Source organism: Ostrea edulis, chromosome 5, assembly GCF_947568905.1.
Source record: "Ostrea edulis chromosome 5, xbOstEdul1.1, whole genome shotgun sequence".
NCBI classification, from domain to species: Eukaryota; Metazoa; Mollusca; class Bivalvia; order Ostreida; family Ostreidae; genus Ostrea; species Ostrea edulis.
In genome coordinates, this window is record NC_079168.1 from 46,963,510 (window position 1) to 46,982,958 (window position 19,449).

Sequence of the window (19,449 nt, forward strand, 5' to 3'; positions counted from 1 at the left end):
CATAAAACAAAAACTGGAAATTATTAAATACCCCTACCATTACTAGTCATTTACGACCACTGGACGCCGGGATTATCCAGGCATTCAAAGCACGATGTAGTAGGTAAAATGTTTGATTTCTTATGACACCTGTACACATACCCCCTCCCCCGATATAATGTGGCATTATAATGCCAAAATTGCTGAGGTACAAATGTTGGCGTTAAAACGGAGGATCACTGTATTTATTATTAAATGGATTTTGATGCAGCACTTTTGAGCCTATGATCATCAAAAGTTGTCAGTTGATGGATCATGGGACCTTGAAGTGCGTCATGTGAAAAGTATGCCACCATGACCTAATTTCTGAATTTTATGGCTAATCATTTATGAATACATTTTAGGTTGTTATTTCAGATACCGAGAGGTTTAGAATCATCAAACCTTGTAAGTTGATGTGTCTAGAGGCCTCGAAACATATTTATTTTAAAAAAAAGTAGGTCACAGTGACCTACTTTTTGAATTTTGCAGACATTCAAATTTCACATTTTCAATTTTAGATGCATATTTTGGACACTATGAAAGCTAGGATCATCAAACTTTATCAGTTGATACATCTTGAGTCTTCATATTTTGTTGACCAAAAAGTAGGTCACTGTGACCTACTTTTGGAATTTGACGGCTATATTTTAATATTTCAGATACTATTTGACTTACAATTATCAAACTTTGTCAGTTGATACATGTTGAGTCTTTAGAGTGTGTTGACTAAAAAGTAGGTCACCGTGACCTATTTTTGGATTTTGACGGCTATATTTGAATATTTCAGATACTATTTGACTTACAATCATCAAACTTTGTCAGTTGATGAGTCTTGAGTATTCAGAGTGTGTCGACCAAAAAGTAGGTCACTGTGGCCTTTAGAAATTTGACGGCTATATTTGAATACTATTTGACTTGTCAGTTGATGCATCTTGAGTCTTCAGTGTGTCGACCAAAAGTAGGCCACCGTGACCTACTTTTGGACAGTTACATTTAAATTTTCAGGTACTATTTGACTTTACATCATCAAACTTTGTCAGTTGAAGCATCTTGAGTCCTCGGAGTGTGCAAACTATAAATTAGGTCACCTTGATCTACTTTTTTAACTTCAAAGCTATTTCTAAATCAAATGCTAAGAGGCCTAGAATCATGAACCTGTTTCAGTTGATGTATCTGAGACCTCGGAGTGTGTCAATTAAGAAGTAAGTCACTGTGATATACTTTTTTAATTTCATGGCTATATTTAGATATTTCAAATACTAAGTGGCTTAGATCCATCAGACTTATTAAGTTGATGCATCTTGGCTTCTCAGAGTGTCAGCTAAAAGGTAGGTCACTGTAACCTACTTTTGCCTTTTTTGTTGTTGCAAATCTATACATCTTTCAAACTAAAAACCCAAGGATCAAACCTTGTTAGTAGGAAATATGTACTACCCAGATATGCACGTAGGTTAAGTAACTTCATTTTGTAATTATTTTAATTGCCTAATCTAATACGGTACTGTATGATATCCCCTTCATACACTATCATGTGATAGGTCTTTAAAACCTTGTTAATTGATGAATCTTGGTTAGTGAGAATTTTTGCCTGTTTTACAATGTATCAGAAGAGCGAATCTAGGCCCATGGGCCTCTTGTTTAACTCCTTTTAATTAAGGGCCAATCAAAATCACTCGAGACAATTTGCAAAAAAGAAAATGTAAAATCCAATAAAAAACATAAATGACACACGAATACATGTATACACTTTAATTGATAAATGTAAATATAAACAGTGTGAATATAAAGACTGCTTGCCTTTTTGTACAGCACATAATAAAAAGTTAATAATGGACCACAGGCAATTATATTGCTTGGATTCGAATTTAAAGCACTCTAATAATAAATTCAAACCCCAGGGACATAATTGCCTGTGTAATGGACCGCAGGGCTGTATATTTCATGACGTACTGCAATAAGTAAATCTAAAACCACAATACAACACCCATCTATTAAAACTTGTTATACACTCCCTTTCCCTTTCAAGACCTTCCATACATAAACTACGAGGTCTATAGACCACGCCACTCACCCAAGCAATTGAAATTCCAACCACCCCATATTTTGAACCAACTTGTAACCTTGTTAAACCTTTTTCTTCAAAAGATTTATATTTATATAAATGTATATCTATATAGCCCTATCCAACACTTTTGGCCCATCCTGACATGAACCTGGGGTTTCAAGGTATGAACAATCTTGAATCTACACTACATGATGATGCTTGCTTATCAACTTGACATAAATGTACCCTTGTGGTTTCCGGGATTTTTAAAGACTTTACATAAATAATCTTAGGTAAAACTTTGAATGTTGCCCAACCCATAGTCCTTAATGGTTTTTTCTAAGAAATAAATTACATTTTTGAAAATACACTCAAGGACATGAACTGCGACAACACTTGCATTACTTGTGCTTCGTGAAAAGTGTGCTAGCGTTAAGCATTATATATGTCTGGTATCAATGAGTTCTGCATCTAAAAAGCAATACAAGCTGTTACCGACGGTATTTTTCTACTACCCAAATATGCACCAATTAACATCTATCTGTATAAATATAATCCCCAAGATCTGATGAAAAATTCAGCAAAATAAACAAGGGCATATTGCTAGAGAACATACTTTCCATGAGCGTTTTGTATAAACCGCAATAGCCTCGTACTCGATTATCGTATACTCAGACACAGGGACGGTGATTACCGAACATGATCTGTTGCTGAGACTGAGGTCAAACAAAGATGGAAACTGACGCGAGTCGCTACACATTTCGTTTGTTTAAAAAATTTACAATGTGTCATGAATTACTTTTAAGTGTTAATAGGGAATAATTAAGCAAATGTGCCACTCAAATCAAAATTTTGAAGATGCATTTTCTGTAAAATTGACATATTGGACAATTGGTTTAGAAATCCGACACTTGCGCAGTGCCTCTTTACAAATCCGACACTTGCGCAGTGCCTCTTTACAAATCTGACACTTGAGCAGTGCCTCTCTGCCGTATTTCCGAATTGGTGACTTCTGAGGTCAATGCACATTGGAGATTACTGCCAGGAAGACAATAATTCATGAATCGACATTTTCTGCTGATCTGAGGGGTTTATTGCTTCAGATACACTCTGATTCAATGAGATTACATATTCAATCACAAATATGTTATTCTATTCTTTCCTTTTCAATTAATTTACCGTCAGTTACAGCTTGTGTTGCTTTAATGGTAGATCTTGTTGAAAATAATTTTCCTATCTAAAACATAGAAATCTTTCCGTGACCATGCCCTTGCTAAGGACGCCATGATGTGAGCAACTTGAGTCTGCACCACATGAAGATGCTTGCATCATACCCTTCTTGAGAAGATTCTTAAAGAATTTTCATACACATACCTAATGTTATAGTTGAACCCCTTTCGTGACCTCACCCTGGCCTAGCAGGTTATGATTTGAATAAACTTGAATCTTCATTTCAACTTTCTCACAATTTTGGTCAATAAAACTTTGTGATTTTGGGGAAGACTTTTTAAACACCACATTTAATTTGCACAATTTCATGATTTTCTTTCTATGGGAGTGGGCATAACATTCAACTTGAACATACTTGATTCCTGATCCATGGACGCTTTGAAACAATTCTGGTTGAAAAAGGACCTGTGGTACATGTTGAGATGAAAATTATAAAAAATTTACACAAAACAGACTGAAATACAATGCAGGACAAATCTTGATCAGGAAAGCTCACTTGAATCTCATCATGTGAGCAGCTAACAAAATTTTTCCTTCAGGATTGGTTTTTGGAGGCTATTATTACAACAACAATGACAGACTTCATTAGAAATCAATATAGAGAACAAAAATATTACAAATGCAAAAAAGCCCTATTTAAATTTTTTTCAAGCTTTTCTCAAAACTTCAGTCACATGAAACCTCACAAGTTCGCCCACCATGTTTCAAAAAGCTTCCATCAATGCTGTCTTGGGAACTATAAATTGACTGGCTGCTCTCCTGTGAACTCATCACATAGTCTGAATCTTCCATCTCCATTGATTCCTCTTTAATGTAATCTTTGAGGACAAAGGATTCTGGAATTTTACTAGGCTTTTGATTGGGAAATAACACCACTGGTTTAGTCTCCTCATTAAGACTGCATTCTTGACTTGTAGCACTTTCCTGTGAACTACTGGGCTGGCTGTCAGAGTCGGTCAATTCCATTTGGACATGTCTTTCTTTCGCAAAACTCAAATCTAATACCTTAGAATCTTCATCTGACACACTAGTGTCTATGTAAAGACGACCAGATTCATCATCATCATCATCATCTTCTTCATTACCACTGTCTGTGCCACTGTCGCAGCTATCAGGAGCCACAATCATTGGTTCAGGGACAACTGTTGAACTGCTAGAAGATTCAGAAAGCGCATTCAATTCACTATTTGACAAGCAGTTGATACATCCTTCTTCAGACTCTGGACAGGAACAATCCGAGACATTCCCCGAAGAACGAATTGTCTTTAAAAGTTTTTCTTTTTCAACAATTAATTTTTCAACAGTAGCCATTAATACCTGACGACGCTGCCTCAATGAATTTTCTTCCTGTAAACACAGAAAATATCATACAAGTTTAATATCTCACAGATATAAAGAAATACATGTATCTATCCATTATAGAGTTCCAACATCCTTTTCCTAAAGCAAAGCTTCATAATTATCATTCATCTCCTTTAATCTTCATGTAGATGAGCATCTCTAAAACAATAGGCCCGCTGGCCACATCAATCATCTTAGCTGCTGCATTATCCAATATTTCTTTATTACTTTACATCCCATTCAAATTTTGATCTATGCATGGTGCTCACGGCAGCAGCAGTGAAGTTTTTTTTACCATGCTAAAAACTACCGGTACCAATAAACAGGGCCTCTGCCTTTAATATACAAAAGACCCATGACTTTCATTTTTAATGCCAGACATTAAGCCAAGTTAAAGTTGCTTCCCATGTTAAACATATTTTAGTTTGACTTGGATTAAGAATTTAACCCAGTCACAAATACCATGTAAAATATAAAATCCCAATTATGCTGTACTGACCTACTGTATACCCCATTTTGAACCCTGGGGTCATGATGTGAACACACTTAAATCTACACTACAAGAGGATGCTTGCATGTTAATTAATGGTACAATGGTGGTTCTCAAGATTATTTCCAGAGTTTTTCCTATTTGTAAACAGGTTAGCTATATGACTTTCTAGTTCAGTGGCTTTTGATAAGATTTTTAAAACATACCACTTTATTTCTACAATTTCTTAATCACCTCCCCTTTGAAGTGGATATACTCCAATATACTCCTTCATTTTAATAGACTTGAATCCTCTTCACCCAAGAATGCTTTGAGCCAAGTTTGTTTGGAATTGACACGAATGTTCTTGAGAAGAAATAAAAATAAAATGTGAAAAGTTGATGACAATGGACAGATTTAGAACAGAAAAGCTCACTTGAACATTTACCTCAGGTGAACTGCAACTCTTTTAATAATTCTAGCAATGTACTTTGAACATTTCATTCCGGACAAGTTGATCAGATATCAACTAATTGGAATGAGATATATGATTGTGCAAGTGGTAAGTAGGTAATAGACTTTATGATGAATAACACACCAGAGAAAACTGTTATGGATGGAATGTGCAGGAAATGTACAATATTTTGAAATTTACTTGATTTTGCAAAAAAAAAAAAAAAAAAAACCAACCAAAAAACAACCTAAAAATGCAAATTAGTTGGAAGTCACCTGAATTTTTTTTTTTAAATCCCTGTGAGATTCGAAGTTCAGATCTACAGCTTAATTTTTGGCATTATCATGCAATGCAATGTAAAGCTGATGCAAATTCAATTAAACAATTAATCAAGTACATTAATCAAGCAAATTTTGAATTCAGAATGTGAGGATAAAATGACATTATAAAATACAAATTATCATTTCAGTTTAGTATTTTGTTTTGGTAATTGTAGAATTTTTTTTTAAACCTTCAAGAAACATTTTCACAAATAGAACTTTCCACTTCGTAATTCAGAAATTCATAAAGGTGGCTCACTACACCTAGAAATAGTTTCACAAATCAGTACGAATTGATTTAATCATAAAAGATATGATATATAATAAGTATATATGTAAAAAAGGCAGAAAATATGCAAATTTTGATAAAAACACGACTTTCACAAATTTATTTTAACACATATGAACAAGAGACTCTGGCGGATTTGAACTCGAGATCTGAGGTTCAACTGCCCAATGCTTTAACCACTGAGCTACGTTGATAGACAAACAAATCGATCGATACAAATAATTTCACAAAACATTTAAATCACCATCTTGTGATGTAGTGTCATAAAGAGCATAAGCTTTAGTGTGGTGAGCTACCTTAAATTTATCAATTTCTTTTCGTTTTTGCTTGCAGAAGTTTTTTGCATTACTTTTTTAAAAAACATACCGGTATGCATGATGAAATAACACAATCTTTTCATGTTTTGAAAGAAAAAAAGATGTGGGTGGAGTTGCAAATTTATTTATACATGTATCTAAAGTAACCCAGTATGATTGTAATCATTACACCCATTTTGTTATCATAGTATTAATATCATAAAATACAAATTTCCTATCTACTAATGTGAAGTATCAACGTTTTGCCAAGTCATAGGATGGTTAGGTTCAGTGTTCACCTTGCATCTCCCAATTCCGCATTAGTTAGCAATACCAGCTGTAACTGACTGATGGTATTTTTCAACTATCCAACTATGCATCAAATAACACCTATATTAAACTATTAACTAATATAATCCTTTAAGATCTATTAAATGAAAAATTTAGCAATATAAACAAGGGAATATTACTTAAGAGTATACCTACAATGAGTGTTTTGTATAAACTGCTATAACCTCATATACTTAGACACAGGAACGATGATCGCCAGACATAATCGGGTTGCTGAGACCAAGGTCATACAAAGATGGAAACTGACACAAGTAACTGACATTATTTTTGTTTGAAAATACTACATCATTTCAGGAATGACTTTAAATATTTTTAGGTAATTCCCCCTTCTAGAATACGGGACTTTCGAGATACGGATCCACTCTTTTATCGCGCGTTGAACGTAATTTGTAGGGCATGTCACTTCTAGATTACAATAACAACTAAGTAAACAAGCATGGAATACTTCATTTGCTATCAAATTCCTGCATTTCAATGCTATCTTTGAAAGTAAGGAATCACTGTAACCATTTTATAGGAAAATGCATTTGATTAAATTATGTGAGTTGGCGAGGTAAATAAATATAGGGAATATCTAGAGGATGTCAGTAAAACTTCATGCCTTGCATCCAATGATACGCATCTAAATACGCCTTTTCCCTTCCATCTAACTTACTCCCAGGTACTAAGCACCAATAGTGACTTGGATCGTCATTGTAGGACAGCGTTTAGCTCCGTACGGACCATCTACTAGCAAGACACCATTTGTATCGATGTCAACTTTGCCCTACAATTGGTTATTATCATGTGACCGTGATGCATAAACATCAAATATAATCGGTCATTCCGACACATCCCGAAAGTTCCGTATTATAGGTTCATTCTTATATTCTATTGTTGATTCTTCAAATAACATATCTTTATAGTAACAAATAAACATGATAAAATAAGTATGTTGCGGTATTTAATAATTTTTTTTATCAATTAGCACAATATACCTGTTATCAATGTCAGAAAATTACAATTTTCCTTAAACAGCATTATAAAATTGAACAAAAACTCGTTAAAATGATATAATAGTATTCATAACAATTTCATAAACTGTTTCTTAAAAAAATATACAAAATATTTGTGAAAAATAAAGGAAATTTATTGCATAATGGACTTGATAAATAATTTAATGAAAACAGTTATTGTCCATGGATTCAATATTTTGAAACATATCATTGATTATTCAAATATAACTTAAGACTTTTGAAATATTTTATGGCTAACAAGATTTTTTACACTAACTATTGAAAAAGACTCCAACAAAATTCCTGTTCTTGTCATGCATAAATCATTTTAAATCATTGACTTTGCAAAATCTTATGACAGGAGGGTGGAACTACATGAAGTGTAAGAAAGTCATAATTATGCAAATGTGCCATTCAAATGAAATTTTGATAATTGAATTTTCTTTAAAAAACAAAAACAAAAAGAAAAAAACAAAAAACCAAGATGTGCTTGTGAAACACAAATGCCCCCGATAATGGCCAATTCCAAAGATGGCCAAGGTCACATGGACAAATATCTTGGTACCAGTAGAAAGATCTTGTTACAAGACATGCTCATGTGCAATATAAAAGCTCTAATATCTACCATTTAGAAGATATGACCAATGTCAATTTTTTTAAAAGTAGGTCAAATGCCAAGGTCAAAAGGTTTAGTACCCACCAAAAGGTCTTGTCACAAGGAATACTCATGTGAAATATCAAAGCTCTAGCAGTTACTGTTCAAAAGTTATTAGCAAGGTTAAAGTTTTCAAAAAGTAGGTCAAAGTCCAAGGTCAAGGGGTAAAAAATGTTGGTACCCACGGAAAGGTCTTGTCACAAGGAATACTCATGTGAAATATCAAAGCTCTAACACTAACTGTTCAAAAGTTATTAGCAAGGTTAAAGTTTCAGAGACAGAATGGCAGACAGGACAAAAACAATATGCTCCCCCCCCCCCCCCCCCCCCCATCTCGGGGGCATAAAAATTGACATATGTAAACATTGTTGCAAATCTGACACTTGCACTGTGCCTCTCTTCTACATTATATTCCGAACTGGTGACCTCAGATGTCAATGCACATTGGAGATAACAAACGGGAACTACTGTCAAGTTCATGAATCGCCATTTTCTGCTGATCTGACGGGTTTATTGCTTCAGATCATCTAACACTGTAATTCAATAAGATTATATACTATTTGTTCTTTTACTTTTCAATTTATTATGTCTCCCCTTCCCAGAAGGGGGGCATATTGTTTTAGTATAAATTCTTCTTGTCAAACAAAGTTTGTCCAGGCCACAATGTTTTTGTCTTTGGGCATAAAGTCTTTGATATTTGGTAAGTGGGTATGCCATGATAAGACAGTTTGTCATGTGCCATTCCTTTTGACCTTGACCCTTTTATGTATAGGTCAAATAACAAAATTTTTGGGCCAGGCCTGTGATAAGACAGTATCACATGCCATTTTTGATGACCTTTTATATAAAGGTCAAATAATAGATATTTTTTGGGACATTTTTGTTCCAAGGACCACAAGTTTTTTTGTCTTTTGACATAGACCTTTGATATTTGGTATGTGGGTATATCATGATAGGACAGTGTGTCGTGTCACCTTTGCTGACCTTTGGCCTTGACTTTTCATGTAAAGGTCAAATAGATTTTTTTGACCATTTTTTTCGTCCAGACCATAACTTTTTAAGCCTTTGATATCTGGTACGTTCGCAAGTTTAATTATGTCTCCAATTCCCAGAAAGGGTACATATTGTTTTAGTGTGAATTCTTCTTCCTCTTCTCATACAAAGTTTGTCCAGGACATAACTTTTTTGTCTTTTGACGTAGGCCTGTGATATTTGGTATGTGGATATACCATGATAAGACAGTGTGTCATGTACCAATTTTGATGACCTTTGACCTTTTATGTAGAGGTCAAAAAGAATTTTGGGGGCTTTTTTTGTCTTTTGACATAGGCTTTTCATATTTAGTATGTGGGTATACCATAAGACAATGTGTCACATACCAATTTGGATGACTTTTGACCTTGACCTTTTATGTAAAGGTCAAAAAGAATTTTGGGGGATTTTTTTTGTCCGGACCCTGACTTTTTTGTCTTTTGATATTTGGTATGTGGGTATACCATATGACAGTGTGTCATGTACCAATCTTGATGACCTTAGACCTCTTATGTAATGGTCAAATAATGTGTAATTTTTTGGGCATTTTTGTTGTCCAGAAAATAACTTTTTTGTCACATCTAGGCCTTTGATATTTGGTATGTGGGTATACCATGATAAGACAGTGTTACGTGCCATTTTTGATGACCTTTGACCTTTTATGTAACAGGTCAAATAATAGAATTTTTTGAGCGTTTCTGTTGTCCAGACCTGAACCTTTTTGTCTTTTGATATAGGCCTTTGATATTTGGTATGTAGATATATCATGATAAGACAATGTGTCATGTGTCACTTTTGCTGACCTATGACCTTTTATGTAAAGGTAAAATAATAGAATTTTTGGAGTATTTTTTGTCTGGACCTGTGGACCATTAGTTTTTTGAAATAGGCCTTTGATATTTGGTATGTTGGTAAGTTTAATTTCCTATCATATGTTCACAACACTGTTTCTTGTTTGAAGCACAAATACATGAATGTTATGTACCGTTTACAGGTCTTAATTTTCCACTTTAAAAATGATCCCTAAAAATGTATGGAAAATGAAAGGGGAGACATTAGTTTCAGTGTACGAAAACAACTCTCCCTAGTTTACCTTCAGTTACAGCTTGTATCGCTTTAAGAGGGACAGCATTTGAAATCTTCGGTACACTTGCACTTTAAAAATGTCAAGGTTTATCATGTTAAGAGGTATTTTTAGAGAGATGAAAGTCTTTATTTGGCCTTTGAATTATAATATCTGAGTACTTAAAAATTTACTAATAATATTTTGCAGCAACCACTTTTGTACACCCCTAATTCTTTGTTGTTTTCACATATTTTTAAGCCACTGTGGATGCATGGCATATGCAAATGTAAAAAATAGAGTACAGATTTATTCTGTTAATGGAGTCTTGACAACAAATGTTTAAAACTCACTATACTATATATGTTTATTGATGATAGTTCCATTCTCCTTGAATGCTGATTTACTTGCTTGTTTTTTGTATCAACCAAAACCAGACGATTTAGCTGGGTATCAGAGACCTAATATTTTGTGCCTTACGAACTATGAAAGTACAATGACTCGGACTTATTGTGACATCACGATAAATTTCGTCTACCTCGACGTTAAATTTATGGAAAATGCCCGAGGCTGCCCAATGGGTGAAATATGATGGGGAGATATGATGTTTGAGAGGCAAACTCCCCGTCGAGGCCTCATTACGTCACCTATGAATAGACCTCTCCTATGTGACACAGCACAATATACAGATTTGTATATTGTGAGTCCACGATTATCATGCAGGCAAATAACACTAAAGAAGTAGTTTGCAGTTAAAAGTTTGAAGGTACTGATATTAAGAGCATTAATATAAAAGTATGGATTTTATTTTAAACATAAAATGATCAAAAGATCATTAGAAAGTAGGGAGGCTCTGTTCAAATTATTGTGTAAAGTACTGAACTTGATGTTTACGTTCTTGTTTTGAAAGATTTTTTACGTTTGACATTGTTTTTTCGTCATTCTACAGTGACGTCACGGTATACGTGGCCTAAGAAATAGCTATCCCATAATGCCTAACTGGAAGAGTTTGGTTTGTGAGCAAACGAACTCTGGTGGAAGTTTGGTTTGAGAGGAAGATATGAAGTTTTGTCATCCCTGGCACAGACTGTCTAAACCAATCAGATTACATGTTGCATACAATTCTCATACTGAGGTACAATAATGCAATAAGTCTAAGATTATAAATTACTGATATTCATTTTTCCAGTCAACCATTATGACTATGCATGCTATTCTCCCTTAATACAATATCTAAAATATATACATTTCTATTGTGTGAAATGATAATACTTTCATTCTTTATGCATACTTTTAGCAAACTTTTCAGTTCTTCTTTTTTGCGCTCCCTACATCTCATTGCTGCTCGTCGGTTCTGTTCTTTTCTCTCTCTCTGCTTCATTTTTTCCTCTGGAGTTAACTTTAGAAAAATAAAACAATAATAAACATCGTGATATGGCATAAGTTCTATTTATAGAAATACTATAGGGCCTAGCATGTCCCGAATCAAAATGTGTTATGTTCATACCAAGTTAACTTATGCATCAATCTTATACCCAAATATATTTTCATGAAATCTTGTTCGACCCCTTTTTTAATTTTTCATAAATCATTCAAATATGCAGGAGTTATTCATATCGTCAAATTCTTGGATAAGTGCCAAATTTCATTTCATCGAATGCTTACTTAAAATTTGCAGGTATGAAACCGTGCATAATTGATTTTACCTCGCATCTCGCCTTTTCAATCTTAAACTCTACTTGCAACTCGTCTTTTCCTTCTGCAATTCTGCGTGACTTAATCAGCGATTTCAGTGTTTGTTTTACGGTGTCGGTCGGCTGGTCTGATCTTGGTTTCGATAGATTCAATGGCTCCGACACGGAAGAAGTTTGGGTCCATCCGTCTTCATCCTGCAACGCCTTTGCCATCTTTATACTCACTCCAAATTCCTTTATAGTGCTGGAAATTTAATAAGCATAATGCACCTAAAACGCAATTTTATAAGAACTAAGGGTACGCGATAAGTCCACTTCCTGTATATCACATAAAATTCGAATAGACACAGTAAAATTTCCGGGAAATGAGCACTTGTTTCTTTTGAAAACGTATGGTATAACCTTGATTCCAATTGATTTATATCAATATTGAAGCTTGGACAATATAAGCAACATACTAGTCTATCTGTCCTTTACTGAGCTACACGCATAACAACTAAAATCTACCAATCCTAATTTTTACGTTGTTGAGTAAGTCCTAAAAATAGAAAGCACTGAATGCTATCCGATCATATGACTAAACAAAGAACACCTTATAAAAGAAATTATTATAAGTACGTAAAATAAAATCAATCATTTATCAATTATCATACTGTCAGTGTGTATCTGATATTGTCTGAAGACTGGATATCTTGATGGTATTAGATGCTTCAAATCCATGGGTTGGTACGTACTTGACCAGACACATGTTAAATTTTTGGACAATTCATCGATGAAAAAAAAAATCGCATTTACCTAGTTTGATTAGCATGTACTGCAGTAATTATAGGACGGGAAAACAAAATCCAAAAAAACTTCTTTGGAGAAATGACAAGCTTTAAATTTTCATACACTACGGTATAAAAACCAATTTTGGGTTCTACAACGTACCTCGCACAGATATAGATAAATTTTGATATTTCCCATACGTATTCTATAGAAAGTACCCGGGTTTTTACTAAGCGATAAATTACATTAAATAAATTGCGACATCAGATCCCAATCTAATATTAAAATCAGATGTTCTCCAACCGTTACACAGTGTAACGGTTTATAGAGGAGATTGGATTTTAATTAGATTGCGTCACATTTGCTAAATTATTACATGACATCACATTTATCGGTATCGTCGCTAGGCCACGGTTATGGAGTCCGGTACTACCTATCCTACCTCAAATCGGCATTTGACGTACCGTAAACGGAGACAATAAGCATTGCTTGCAACGATGATCTATCGGCTACCGAAACTTTACCTTCGTTGCGAGAAATCTGCCACAGCTATTGCAAAAATGAAAGAAATGCCGCGGGCATTATTCTCCGATATACCTTTATAAATATGTAATTGACTATGAGAAAAAAATATACTTATTTCACTTGCATGCATTTCGTTGATTGTATCTTGCTTAACGTCCCTCTCCAGAATTTTCACTCATATGGAGACATCACCAATACCGGTGAAGGGCTTCAAATTTAGGCCTATGCTCGGCGTTTACGGTCATTGAGCAGTGAGGGTTCTTTAGCGTGCCACACCTACTGTGACACAGGGCATCCGTTTTTAAGGTCATCTCCGAGGACCCGTGACATTCACACCTGATGCCGAGCGTTTGGCGATGGAACTGTCACTACCTGTTTGTCGCGGCCAGGATTCGAACCCCGACCTTCCACATGCGGGGGAACGCTCTACCTGTAAAGTTGATAACTAAAATCAATATATGTTGCAAAACAAATTTATTTATAAACGACTGAAGAATGGTTGTTATTCAATATAAGTCAATATTGGTTGGCCATCCTACCCACAATAAATTATTTACACTACCAGTAAAATTAATTTTACTACCAGTAAAAATGAAACACTGGCCAAAGCTACCCACAATTAATTATTCATACCAGCAGTAAAAATAATTTTCACTGTAGTAAAACATCGACCAATCACAGACTATGTAATATATGTACATGTACTTAAATTTTGGCTTTTTAAAAAGGATTTCCCACAAAAATTTTGTTTTTCACTTTTAACGATGAAAATATACTGCGTAATACGTTTAAAAGGTTTCACACACAATAATCTAGGTTATACATTATGACAGAAGGTCATTATAGAGCATTTGTTATTTGTTGTGCAAACAAAGATTAGGGTATATGTTATTGTTTACAAAGTTTAGAAAATGTATGGTTATTGATCTAAGTTTATGATATTTATCACATTTCAAGTAATCTGTTGCAAAACATGCCATTCAAAAGTAAAATTTGTGTTAGTGCAAAATTAGGGTGCTTCAAATTACAAAATATAACATTTTACTAGTTTGTTTGCAATGTGGCAATGTACGGTAACTGAGATCCACTATTTCAGACTAAATTGAAGGGGATCTCGGAGCTGCAGAGGTGCAATGTAGGCCCATCGGCGTGCGGACATGCCCTAGAACTTATCAACTATTGGCCAGATGAGGGTCGTTAACCTTTGTTGGTAATTCATGTAGGAGTATGAAGCGCCAAATTAACATAAACTCAGATAATTGAAGATATCTTCAATTATTTGAAGATATCATCAATTCATTTGATGCGCGCAACAATTTAATTAAAGATATCTTCAAATAATTAATGATCTCTTCAATTCTGAATTATTGCGCGCATTAAATGAATTGATGATAGCATTAATTCTTCTGCTGAATTGATGCACGCTTTTGAAATTGAATTAATGATCTCTTCAAATGAATTAATGATATCAACAATTGAATTGATGCGCGCTACAATTCAATTGAAGAGAGCAATAATTGATATAATGCGCGCATTAAATCAATTGATGAGAGCAATAATTGAATTGATGCGCGAATTAATTCTTTTGATGAGAGCAATAATGGATTTAATGCGCGCATTAATTCAATTATTGCTCTCTTCAATTGAATTAATGATATCTTTAATTCATTTGAAGAGAGCGATAATTCTTTTTAGAGAGAGCAACTAAATAATTAAAGATATCTTAAATTCAACATATCCACAATTGAATTAATGATCTCTTTAATTGAATTGTTGATCTCTTTAAAAGAACTGATGCGCGCATTAATTCCTTATACAAATTAAAGCATTGTAAATAATTAAAGATATCTTCAATTGAATTAAAGAGATCATCAAATTATTTATACCGAGATCTAAATCAATTATTGCCAGCAATATTTCTACGAAATTGATGCTCTCATCAATTGAATTGAAGAGAGCAATAATTGAATTAATGCGCTCATCAAATTTATTATTGCTCTCATTAATTCAATTGATGCTCTCATCAATTGAATTGAAGAGAGCAATAATTGAATTAATGCGCGCATTAAATCAATTATTGCTCTCATTAATTCAATTGATGCGCGCATTAATTCAATTGATGAGAGCAATAATTGAATTGAAGCGCGCATTAATTCATTTGATGAGAGCAATAATTGATTTAATGCGTGCATTAATTCAATTAAAGAGAGCAATAATTGAATTGATGATATCTTCAAATAATTGAAGATATCTTCAATTATATGAGTTTATGTTAATTTGGCGCTCCATATAGGAGAAGGAAACTCCGATATAAAACCTGAATAGAGTAGCTTCATGAGCTGTGGCAGGCAACCAATCTAAAGGAAGGTAACCTTGATAATGAATCTCTGGTCCACCAGATCCTTACTGTAAAAGTTTGTATTGATTACGGAAACAAGGACTAGAAATAGTACACTTTTCCTCAAGAATTCAGGTTACCGGCAGATGTCTGCACTTTTGAATGCTGCCAGTGAAATCCAACTGGAAACTAGCAGCAGGAAGAGTATAATGAACACGAGAACCAAGCTTAGAGTTGACTTCTGGAATGTACGTACCGTGTATGAGACATGGAAGCAGGTCCTGAACGTTTTGAGAGAGATGAAGGAAAACAAATTACACATATCAGGAATTAGTGAGTGTAGATGGTTAGACTTCGAACAAAAGTACAACAAATACAGACGAAACGATAGTCACCATCACGAAGGATTAGCAATTGTTTTAAGTAAAACAACTGCTAAGTCATTGGTAAAACACCGCCCAGTAAACATAAGAGTCATAAGAGTCCAATTGAGTACTAATCCTGTAAAAACATCTACAATACAGGCATATGCACCAACGAAGGAGTCCGAAAATGGTGTTGAGCAAGATTTCTATGAATCTGAACGATTTAAATGCGAAAGTTGGCAACAGCAATGTAGGATATGAAAGAGTGATAGGTAAACACGGCTGCGGCACATTGAATGAATTTTAAATGGTGAGCCATTTGTAGAATTTTGTTGCAATAACAACTTAGTTATTCATTGAAAACTTTCCACACAAACATCCACAAACTAACATGTACATCACCTGGACAGATAAGAATGAAATCGACCATATAGCTATAAATGGTAAATGGATGAGGTTTCCGCAAGCTGTAAAAGTTAGAAAGGGTACTGATGTAGGACGTGACCATCACCTGGTGACATCAAGCTAAAGCTGATGAAGCAACATCTAACGATTTGATACGGAACAACTTAGAGACAACACAGTTCATCAAGACTTCAAAATGGAACTTAACAAATAGAGGAACAGTGGGATGAGGCAAGAGAAGACTTTAACAAGGCAAGTGAAAAATACTGGGATATAGAAGACAAGTCCACAAAGAATGGACAACAACTGACACATGGAAGCTAATTGATGATAGAAGGGATATCAAGAAAAAGATATGTAACACTCACTCTGAAAGATTCCGAGACAGACTTAATGTAATACTCAATGAAAGACAGACTCCGAGACCAATATACTAATGCCAACAAAGAAAGAAAGCTGCATAAAAAAAAAATCCATTGGAGATCTTTACAAAATAGCAAAGAAATTATGTGGTAAAAAGAGAAAGGCAAACATGCCAGAGAGAAATAAACAAGACACACTTACTATAACATCAGACAAAGAATAAGATCTAAGATGGAAAGGTAAAGATAACGAACAGTGATTAATATCGTATAACTCCAAATTTTGGTTGTCAGCTTTAAATGAGTTATATCTTTAATGTCTAACATCAAAAATGAAGGGGGGGGGAGAAAACGTGAACCAGTCCTTTTAAGTGGACTTTCCATCAAGTATAAATCAATGACAACTGTTTAACTGAATTGAAATTCAAAAGTTAATTCCCTGAAAACAAAATAGATTTTAAAAATACCTATCATTAGGCCAGATATTAATCAAACAAAAATTTCTTTTCTGACCTGGATGTGACCTTGATCTCGAGCATTGTTCTCCCCTGCTCTGAAAAATACATATAAAGAACTAATTAGCAACCAGAAACAAAGTTTGCAAGATATGCTGTACAATTATCTTTTTCTTGCTCCGTTAATTATAGCGAGCGCAGCGAGCTCTAGCTATTGACTAAAGTGCGGGGAAAAGTCCGAGCTGAAGCTGTGAATTCGTCTAAACAATTTTTGGTCACAGTCCCAGAAGTCCCTCAGCAAAAAGGGCGAAGATCTCGTAATTTCTTATCTCCTTAATCTCATATTACGAACTTAAATTACTATATCAATTTCATCCTAGTCTTATGGACTGGTCGTGATAGCTCAGTGGTAGAGCTTTCGCTTCGTAACCGGGAGGTCGTGAGTTTGAGACCTGCTCGTACCATGGTCAAACATAGGACGTAAATATAAGAAAGCGATTGCTCCTTTGGCAAACGCACGGCATTTAGAAGCGAGAATTACAGACCTTTCGTATATGACCTTAAAAACGGAGATCCCGTGTCGTGACAGACGTTGGCACGTTACGTCCCTATGTAAGTCTAGATTTACGAGTGTTCTTTACCTACAACTGGTGACGTCTCAATATGGGTGAACAATTCTTGACGGGACGTAAAACAACCTATGAACCTAATCTTGTGATACAGCGAATCTTGTTCCGTAGCTGGAATTTCCTCATTCCACAAAAGTAATTACTAACTACCAGTGTAAGACATGGTTTTCCGATGTAAGACAGTCATGTATGACTTCTCCATCTTAAACTGCTGCGACGCAATATATGGTTGAAAATGGCGACCCGAAGTCACTTATTTCAAAAGGCCAGAAAATCAGCGAGCTTCGAGTTTTAAATTGACGACAGAACTTTATCTCAGTTATGAATTCTATCGAAGATAATGCCAGACGATGAGATAAATATGAAGAACTCGACACCTTGTCAGAATAATAAAACTTATAAGAGGAGTATTGAAATCTGATATCCAGGGGTCCGTGTTTGCCCAACTCTCTGTTTTATATTGCTTATGGGAGTTATAAGATTGGTTGCTGTTCGTTATCTTCGCCTTTCATTAAACACATTAAACAAAAGTGCATACCATAAATCTTTCTGTGTTTAGTAAACAAAAAAGTGAAGAAAGAATTAGATATTTTACATGAGGAATATGTGTTGGTTCTAGCTGACAAAGCTTGTAACACATTGTCTTAATTTATTTATAAGGCTTATTATTACAACTCTGTTTTAAACGAAATTGGCTTTAATTCTGCATTTGGTAATCCAACTTATATTCTAAATTCTCTTTCCAAAAATGAAATTCTTAAAAAACATGTTTCAGTTTTAAACATTTTTTTATATCCCAGTCAATGGAACAAATGAATATGAATTACCGTTTTATACTGGATTCCAAATTACACAAAACCCTCACAGGGATATTTACAATACAGGATCTAGTAAATGTTCTAACACGCACCTACATCTTTACTCCTCGCTCTCTTCACTGCTGTAAAGGAGACACTTCAAACGTATTGTGCCACAATATATGCGAGAAGCGATATCAATCAAATGTAGATTCTCAAAAAATTCAAAGAACGTTCATTAAATTTAAAGTCACAAAACTCCAAAATCAACGCAATCAAGATGTACGATTTTTCTATCTTCAAACCACCATTTCTCGCAATGAATTAAAGACTAGGCTTATTGACAATCACATACAGCTGTTTCTTCAATAACAATGGAACACGGAAATATCTCTTGTGCTCGATGATCCAAAAAATATTTTGTGTTCCGAAATTGATATTAAAAAGATGGTGAAGTTCCTCAATGACAATATCTGCATAGTCTTTGGTGATCAGGTCTTCCAACAATCAGTTGGAATACCAATGGGTACAAATTGTGTTCCAATATTAAC

General features: G+C 34.5%; 1 protein-coding gene across 1 annotated transcript; it reads right to left on the reverse strand.

Moving 5' to 3' along the window:
- Nucleotides 1–1,755: 1,755 nt before the first annotated feature.
- Nucleotides 1,756–12,824, reverse strand: LOC125650693 (transcription factor kayak-like). Its single transcript, XM_048879171.2, has 3 exons — nt 12,267–12,824; nt 11,852–11,959; nt 1,756–4,642 (listed from the first exon to the last, which is right to left on the reverse strand). The coding sequence occupies exons 1-3, from the start codon at nt 12,465–12,467 to the stop codon at nt 3,962–3,964; spliced, it is 990 nt and encodes a 329-aa protein (XP_048735128.1). The 5' UTR covers nt 12,468–12,824; the 3' UTR covers nt 1,756–3,961.
- Between the last annotated feature and the right edge of the window lie 6,625 nt (nt 12,825–19,449).

Bases quoted from the DNA above. Each gene is read 5' to 3' on its own strand.
- LOC125650693 (XM_048879171.2), bottom strand. From the start codon at position 12,467: ATGGCAAAGGCGTTGCAGGATGAAGACGGATGGACCCAAACTTCTTCC. The intron at 11,960-12,266 runs GTAAAATCAATT...ATTTTTCTAAAG, and splicing joins TTGAAAAGGCGAGATGCGAG to TTAACTCCAGAGGAAAAAAT. The intron at 4,643-11,851 runs GTATGCATAAAG...CTGTGTTTACAG, and splicing joins AACTGAAAAGTTTGCTAAAA to GAAGAAAATTCATTGAGGCA.